Consider the following 8,909-nt stretch of genomic DNA (forward strand, 5'->3'; position numbering starts at 1 on the left):
TCTGAATTCTTCTTTGCTTGCTTTTCCTACCTGCCATGAAAAGGCACACAGTGTTGACATTTAAAGTATCCCATAGGCCTGTAAATCAGCAATCGTCAGAATGAGTAGAAAAGTTCACACCTTTCAGCTCATTTCAGGCCTGTACGAATGCAGTCACCAATTGTACATACCAGATGTGCTGATGAAAATCATTCCAATGACAAAGTCTGGAGATTGACTATTTAAAAAAAAAAAAGGAAGGAAAAAAAACACCCTACTGAATTAAACTGTGTCTAGAAAACCAGTGGCAGAAGCTTACAGGCAGAGATGCATAATTATGATGCATTTTCCAAATCTTTACTTAGAGAAAAGTTTTTTTAAGTAGCTGATTCATTCATTTTAAATTATGTTGAAATGAGAGAAGTGGAAATCAGTGTTCTCTTTTGCTAGATGTTTTGGGTTTGATTTAGTGTTGCGGTGTGAACTGTTCATCTGAGTCTGCCTTAGTTTGTTGTTCTTTGCTCCCTTTATTCCACAATACTCATTCGCTGGAAGCTGATTGTGGAGTTAAGTATCAGACTGCTTTGGCAGAGCTGTCAGGCAGGTGAGAGAAAATCCTGTCACCCCCAATCAGCACTTGCAATTACCAGGCCTCAAGGGATAGATGCGCTCAGCAGAATTGGAGGCAAGAGTAGACAACGCCCCATTCCATGCAAGAGGTTAAGTCAAGAGGTGCCATAAATATGAATGCTATAAAATGGTTGAAATTCTGAGAGAAAATCTGAATCCTGGAATGTAGCAATTAGATAGCGGAGAACCCGGTAGGTCATGTAGTCCAGTCCAGCAGCAGGTGTGTATGGTTGTTCTATTGAGCGTGTTTGTTGATACAGAATTGAATCAAGTTTTAAATACCCATAAGAGAGGGGCTTTTACCCTGGAAAAGCTCACCTAGGGTTTGTTGGTTCTTTCTTTCAATATATAACTATGGACCTGGGTCATGAATAGCTTAAAAGGTTACTGCATGTCATCTTAGCTGTGGTAACCGTCTTTGTGCACACTCTTAGCCTAAAGGAAATGCAAGGTGATGTGGCTTTCTTTAGCTTTTATCAAGGGCTGAGCAAGGAATTTGTACACAGATTGTGTGACTGAGGTGGCACAAGGTAATTCGTTATGTGTTTATCCGTAGTAATAGTAGCAGCAGCATCCAGATAATTTTGGGGTAGTTAGACTGTTATCTTGTTTTATACCTTTCCATGGTTGTTACTTAAACTATATATATTGTAATGTCTTTTCATCTTTCTCTGTAAGTCTATGCTTAGTAAATTCAGTAGGGTTACTATCAAGCCTCTCTAATTTGTTAATTAACTCTGAAAATTGATCAGTTCAGAGTATTTCAAGTGTCCCTACAACAAGTGCTGGCAAAGAAGACACTATAGCCTGCATCTGAGGCACCATACTTCATTGTCTCTGCATATGTTGCTCTAAAATTACACCAATCTTTTTGTGCAGCCATTATTGCGTTAGATATCCAGGTTCGACATCTCATCTCATTGTTATGTCTAGACCCATCTCAGCTTTAGTGCTCCCCAGATTTCTCTCTCCTATGCAATATCCATGTTTTAAGTTATTTTCTTTCAAGCTGTTATTTTATTTGGAGGTTTCTATTTCTCTTTTTACTTGGCTACATAAATAGGATAGCTCATGCCTGTTTAAAATCCAGTTTTAAAAAACTCTGTCTATTCTTGCTTTAATCTTATCAGCTTTATTCTGATGAATTTTTATTTAGAACATGATACACCTTTTCTTTATTTTCATCGTCAGCAGCAGTGCATAAATGTACTTTGTCCACTTAATCAGTCTGCTGTTTATGTAAAAATATGATTTCTTTCACTGGTAACACATCCGGCCTTATACAGGGTTTCAGCTGATGAATCTTGAGGTAGTAAGCTTGCTGCCACAGCACTCCTTGCTGGGGAATACTGCTCCTCTAGAGGAGCGAAGAGTAAAGAATATGCACCCCTGCTTCAGTTACTCGTATGTAAAGCCTCATTTTTACCCCGACCTTCCAGTGGAGTTTGAATTGACTGAAGGTATGGACTTGTGACTGGGAGAAGCAAGCATGCATTTTGTTCTGTCTGTTCTACCCCTGGGGAGATGACATCTTGGAGCAAAGTGGGGGAGATAGAGAGAAGGAAGTTCATTAAAGTGGATTAATTTCAAATTGTATTGGGAAATACAAAAGGAAGGTCCCTGCTTGCCATGCTGGATGGAGTTGATATCAAATGAAACTTTGTTCTGAGGGCATTGCAGGTAACCTGAAGCAAAATAAGACAAGCACTTTAAAAAATAAATGATTATAATTTAAAAAGAACAAATTTGTGAAATATGCAGGTAATTGATTAGCACATAGAAATACCAATATGGTTAGCTAGAAGTTTCTACAATGTCTTGTTTGAATTGAAGATTTTTTTTCAGCTGTTGGACTAGATTTTAATTGTATAAACTGAGTAGCTTCGTTAAAGCCGTGTTTTGTTTGTATCCTGATTTCTGTGGTTGAAAAGGGCTATTGGTGCAAAGTAGACTTTTTTTGTGTCCAGACATTTTTGTCATGCAATGAGGAAGAATCCAGTAACTTTAGTATTTCTTCAGTGGCAATGCTGGCTCATGCACTCCTGCCCCTTCCTTTCCTTCCACTGCCCACTCTGTGCTGCCACTGGCTCCGATGTCACACAGCTTAGTGATGAATTGGATAAAGGTACAGATGGGGTTTTGCCAAACAAAAAGGTTGTTTTTTCAGCCAGATCAATTTCCCTCACTCTCTAAAGCACCACTTGTGCTGGCATCGCGCTGAGACAGGACTGTAAATAGGTGGCTGTGGACCAGAAATGGTAGAGGGCAGAGGCAGCTCAGCTTGCTTTTGAGCAGCACTGCTGCAGAGAATGAGAATCCCACTTCAGTTAGGAGTGAATTCTATGAAATTCTATGAAATATATGAAACTGATGCCAGAAATGATATATGCAAAAAAGTTCTTAAGGTACTAAAAGTTTTGAATTTCTTGTGTATGTGTAAATATTAAAAGATTCTTTAATGCTTAATCTCATCATTACATATTTTAATCCAAACTGAAATATATTGCTCAGTTTTCCTGAGTATGTGTTAGAAAATTTTAAAAGTGATGTCACACAAGAATCTAACCTATTTTATTTATTGCAACCCCACAGGGTTATCTACATAAATTTAGATTCTTAAATCCAAATTACTGAAAACCTGGCCTCTTTATTTTTTGCCTGTGGCTGTGTGCAGGTGTAATTAAAGTCATTTTGATGTCTCATTGCCTAATATAATGTACGGGCAACGTTTGGTGCTTTGCTCTGAATAATTTCACTAGTTGTCTGTGTGTTTGAGGGTAATAAATAAGGGGTTGGGTTGAAGTCTCAGGCCTTTAGCTAATGATTAACTTCTTGATTTCATCTAAATGTTGCTGAAAGAACTGGAGTAAGCAAGAGCAGGCATCACCAAGAGGAGAATTTATAACATGCAGTCTTGCTTTTCTGAGTTGGAAGAAATTCGTACGCATTACAATTTCACTGGAGTTCCTTGCCAGAACTGGGAAAAGAGAACGTCCATGGTCTACCTGTGGTTGAGACACTCTCTTCAGGTTGGATTTGCTTGCTGTGAGCATAAGATTTGCGTGCATGTGGTTGCATACATTTCTTGCAGACCCTCTTTTGTCTAGTCAACCTCTGACTTCAATCTAATTTTGCTTTTCAGTTTTATTTCTATGCCCCTCTTAATGACAAATCCAGGACATTGTTCTGAACTGCACGGATATGCCTTTTCACAGGGTGCTATTTAACTTCTCCAGCCTGTTTTCTTTTTTTTTTTTTTTTTGAGCTGAGGCATTCTGGTGCAATTTGAATTACACTCTGAGCCTAAACACCTATAATGACAGTACAAAACTTGAGAGGCAATGTAAAGAATACATTTAGTGCAGAGATAGAAGGTAAAAAAACATCCCTATAACACCTTTAAATATGTGTATTTTTCTTAGCTGTCAGGCGTGTTGTTTTAAGTTTATTTATCAACTGAGATGTAGCTTCTGAGAGTGGGTTGCAGGTTCTGAATCCAAACCTTTGCTCCGGGAAGTAGAGTTCATTTTCCTGTGGTGACCCTGTCCTCGGAGGGGCGGCCTTGAATCCTGTCTTCAGATTTCTGCTTTGACTCTTATAACCTCCATTGTCAGGCTGTGTATTTCTGTGCTATATATTGAACAGAGTTCTTTGCTGAGAGATTTCCTTTTCTTCTTTTTTTTTTTTAACTTTTTTTTTTTTCTCCATGATGTGGATATACAAGAAATTATTTCTGAGAGCACTCAGCTCTGGGGGCCATTAATGGAATCAGGCCCTTTCTGCTATGTAATTGGTCAGATTTTGATCTGAGCTGATAACAAGCAAACACCATTACCAGCCGGCGGTTGCTTGACAGTGAAACAATAACAGCTTGAGGCCTTACACTAGGGAAGCTTTATTTATAGATATTAATAATAAGAAGAAACTAAAGAACGGGAAATTTAAAGATGAAGAATAGAAAAACCTTGCTTGCAATGCACAGTGTATTGGGCTAGGGACTGATTTCTGAGGAGGAGTGGGGAAAGCCTTGTCACTGAAGCACCAGAAGACCCACAGGGGAGGACAGTCCTGCTTTGGCAAGATGAGGAGGCGTGAAAAGACAGTTTGAGATTCCAGCCTCTCTGTTTCCTGTGGGAAAGTGGCAGTGGTATACTTATTGCCCTAATGGTCTTATGGGCATGACTGAGGACTTGATGAAGAACTTAACAGTTTGGGTTTTTTTTCCAAACTGTAGCAATAAGTCTTCAGAAAAGATATTAACCCTCCTTAAAAACCTAGCTTCTCCCATGGAGCAAGCATTCAGCAGTTGCTACCGCAGTTAAAAATGTTCTTGACTAGATTTCTAGGGAAACTAGAAAATGGCACACACAAAAGTTACATAGGCTCATTGTTCTTAAAAATAAAAAGATTCCTTCAGAGTTCAGTTGAGGTGTGTCGGTGGGATGGCTCTGGTACCAGGAGGTAGATGTATGGAATCTTCCAAGAGTTATAATTTTAAGTTCAGCATTTCATTAAGGACCTCTCATGTTTGGCAGATTCAGTGCTGCATCTCTTTGGTTTTAGCTCTGTGGTTCAAATCTATAAATAAAGTGCAATAAATATAAATAATACTGCAATTACCGGGAATGCTTTTTTTTTAGGTGTTATGCATGGCAGTGAAGATGAAACTTCTCACCGTGTGAGTTAGTCACAAGGGGTGGGATTAATCTCACCCGATTTTGGGTGTCTTTAATAAAAAATGTCTCTATCTGAACAAGTTGCCCTACATTGCTCTGTCTCAGTGGAGAGTGATTCATCCTGGCCTGTATCAGAAATAGTGTGGCCAGCAGGAGTAGGGAAGAGATCGTGCCCCTGTACTCGGCACTGGGGAGGCCGCACCTCGAATACTGTGTTCAGTTTTGGGCCCCTCACTACAAGAAGGACGTCGAGGTGCTGGAGCGTGTCCAGAGAAGGGCAACGAGGCTGGTGAAGGGTCTGGAGAACAAGTCTTATGAGGAGCGGCTGAGGGAACTGGGGTTGTTCAGCCTGGAGAAAAGGAGGCTGAGGGGAGACCTCATCGCTCTCTACAACCACCTGAAAGGAGGCTGTAGCGAGGTGGGGGTCGGTCTCTTCTCCCAAGTAACAAGCGATAGGACGAGAGGAAATGGCCTCAAGTTGCACCAAGGGAGGTTTAGATTGGATATTAGGAAAAATTTCTTCACTGGAAGGGTTATCAAACACCGGAAGAGGCTGCCCAGGGAAGTGGTGGAGTCCCCATCCCTGGAGGTATTTAAAAGACGTGTAGATGAGGCGCTGAGGGACACGGTTTAGTGGGCATGGTGGTGTTGGGTTGACGGCTGGACTCGATGATCTTAGAGGTCTCTTCCAACCTTAATGATTCTATGATTCTATCCAACCTGCTTTAGATATCTACTTAAGCTTGAGTTTATTCATACTGTAGCTGTGACTGTTCCTCTCTATTGGCTATAAACAGAGCCTGGATTACTACCCCCAACTACTCATTGCTGCTTCTCTCCCACTGGAGATAACGCTCCCCTCCATCTGAACAGGTCTTGTGAACTCACTAAGCACTGATTATGCTCTCACAGTACATAAGTACATGTAACAAGAACTTTCTTTTCTTTCTGTATCATTTTAGGGACCTGGCAGTCACTCCGGCACCGAGCAGCTCCCATCAACAATTACTGGAACCAACAATAAACACTTCTCTGCTCTCAGATGGGAGGAATGTCACCCAAGACCAGAGCTTCCCCCTGACAGAGAGCCGGTGAGTTCAGTTTCTGAGACAGCAGATCATCGCTGGGTGGAATGAAGGTTAATGCTGCAATGTGCAAGATCTAAAACCATTTCCCAAGCTAATGCAGTTGTCTCATCTGTTACATCAACAGCCTTAGTAAACACGTGTCGCTGCAGCATAAAACAAAGTCTTGTCATTCATGGGAATGGTTTCATTTAGACACCATAATTCACATACACAGAAAGGGAATTTCGAGAGCTTTCTATCAAGAGGATGTTTGAAGGGAAAAAGATGCTGAAAGAAACTTGATCCAGGTATAGAAAAACAGAACTTGAGTGATAAATATTTTTTTTAGACAAATTTACCAGATATTGCTATCAGAATTATTTCTTATTCTCTCTTTAGAGGATTACCATAGTTACTGTTGAATACCATTTGAGAGGCTCTGGGTGATATCATGATCTTCAAATTCATATCTCATCCATGATAACAGCAGACCCCATCAGGATACTGAGCTCTGTAGTACCTTTACCTTCTCTTACTATCTCAGCCATTGCTGCTATGCTTCATATCCTGTCCAGCATCTCTGCTCGTGAGTGATGAACATCCTCATTTATAAGTTCCACAGCTTAGCAGGCTCTGAGGTATGGGAGGGAGACAACTCTTATCTCATTTAAAGCTTGCAGAGAGGTGACGATAGAAGAAGATTTAAAGAGGCTGCATCTTCAGTGTCTTTTAGGCCTTCAGCTACGAAGCGGGCTATATTTTCCTGACTTGCTCTGTGGGTCCATATTGCCTCTCACAAGATGGCTGTGACTTACTCTAACGGTCCTGTTTCATAAGTACATCTGAGCTCTGGCTGCCAACAAGCCTGTCTGCTGTTGTGGCAAGTGATATTGCGGCCTTTCTATGCAGTATCTTGGATAAGCTTTTTTTTTTTTCCCCACTTCTGGCCATCTGTTGTAATCTCATGCCCAGATGGGATACACAGAAGCAGCCGGATGCCGCACAGCGTGACCTAGTGAAGCATAACACGCCAGATCCCTCATCCACACTAGGAAATAGGTGTGTGCTTGTAGCCATGCTCTGCTCACTCTTCGGAACCCACCACAAAGCTCACCTGAAAGCTGCAACTTAGGATGAGCTTATGTCTATGCCACATGGCTGTTGGTAAACTTGAATTTGATCGTGGGTTCAATCCCATGTCTGATATCTTGTTCTTATTCCATACAAACCAAGGCACCTTTCCTGCTATATCTAAACATACCATACCATGTATTTATCACCTATGTGTTTTCACATCTTTTAAAAATCACTGTTAAATAGCCTCCTGAACACACATTAGGCAGCTTTTCACATTAAGTCAGACCGATGAGAAACGCTGAGCATCTTTATACAATTTCAACCCATTCACTTTATTCCTCATCTGTTAAGCAGAATTCTTAGCTAAACTTTCTGTTGAAAAAAAATCTGTGTTCCTTTTATATCCTAGAGAGACTGCCAGTTCCCTCTATGTGATGTACTACCTGCCACTGTAATTACAAGTAGTTAATTAGCACGCTGTAAAAAGGTTGAAACTGTAGGCCTCTGCAGATTCATTTGTCCTGAGTATTTGTGCCACAGTGGAGTGTGCTGAAGGGGAACAGAGTGAGCGTATGAGAGAAACTGAGTGCGTAATAGGTTGCAGAGGGATTATGCATCATCTGTCCTTACCAGTAAGAGGCAAGACCTATAACTCAAATGAGTGTGAAGCTATGATGAGTTGTAAAGGTCTTACCATTCGCATATGGGAATAAATATGTCTTTCCACTCCACCACATTTTGGTGTTTTGACTTCAGCAGTGTTTTCATTTAGCACTGTTAATAACACAGTGGAAAAACAACTGTGAAGAGAGAAAAAGCAAACTGCTAATCTGATTAATTTTCTGTGCAGGCATCATGGCCTACAGCAAAATTGTATAGAGTCATGTTGTCAAACCCTTTTCCAAGGGAAATATGGAAAGTTTGCAAGAAATTTGCTTATAGGCGTGATTGATGGAAATGCTGTTGTGTAGATGCATTTGAAATATTAGTGAGAAAAATCCCACATTTCTGAAGTATTGTAGTAAAGCCTGTAGTGATTTTGTTTGAATATTGAGGTGGTTTAATATTTTCTTTTTCTCTCCCTCCAATTTTATGCTTTCAATGTTTGGAATGGAAGAAAGAGTAAACTAAAAAAAGCCATCAAGGGGTAAGAGCATCGATGTATTGACCTCCAGGCACAGCCAATGAAGGAAATACTGTTTTCCAAGACCAGGGACTGCAGATTAGTCTGATATCTCACTGGGCAACACTGTGTCCAGGTCCCAAATTTTTTGCATTATTTCTCAAATCTGGCAGTTTTTATTTAAGCTTGAGCTGTGGTGGAAACAGCGTCATTATTCTTCAGGTCACTAACACTTGTTGGATTCAAGTCCTGCAGTTGTTCTGTTACTTCGTGTCTACAAGTAAAATAGATGATCCCGATGGCATTTACTCAAGAGTCAATATTAAAGGTTTTGCTTAGACTTTTGCCCACTGACCT

The 8,909-nt window shown here is 40.5% G+C and overlaps 1 protein-coding gene across 1 annotated transcript in view; it reads left to right on the forward strand.

Moving 5' to 3' along the window:
- Positions 1-8,909, forward strand: part of LRGUK (leucine-rich repeats and guanylate kinase domain containing) — a 55,580-nt gene that overhangs the window by 43,115 nt on the left and 3,556 nt on the right. The window contains exon 18 of the mRNA XM_009328698.1: positions 6,248-6,376. Within this exon, the coding sequence (XP_009326973.1) occupies positions 6,248-6,376 (129 nt within the window). The remainder of the gene's footprint in view (positions 1-6,247; positions 6,377-8,909) is intronic.

This window comes from Pygoscelis adeliae, unplaced genomic scaffold (assembly GCF_000699105.1).
Source record: "Pygoscelis adeliae isolate BGI_AS28 unplaced genomic scaffold, ASM69910v1 Scaffold207, whole genome shotgun sequence".
Taxonomy (NCBI): domain Eukaryota; kingdom Metazoa; phylum Chordata; class Aves; order Sphenisciformes; family Spheniscidae; genus Pygoscelis; species Pygoscelis adeliae.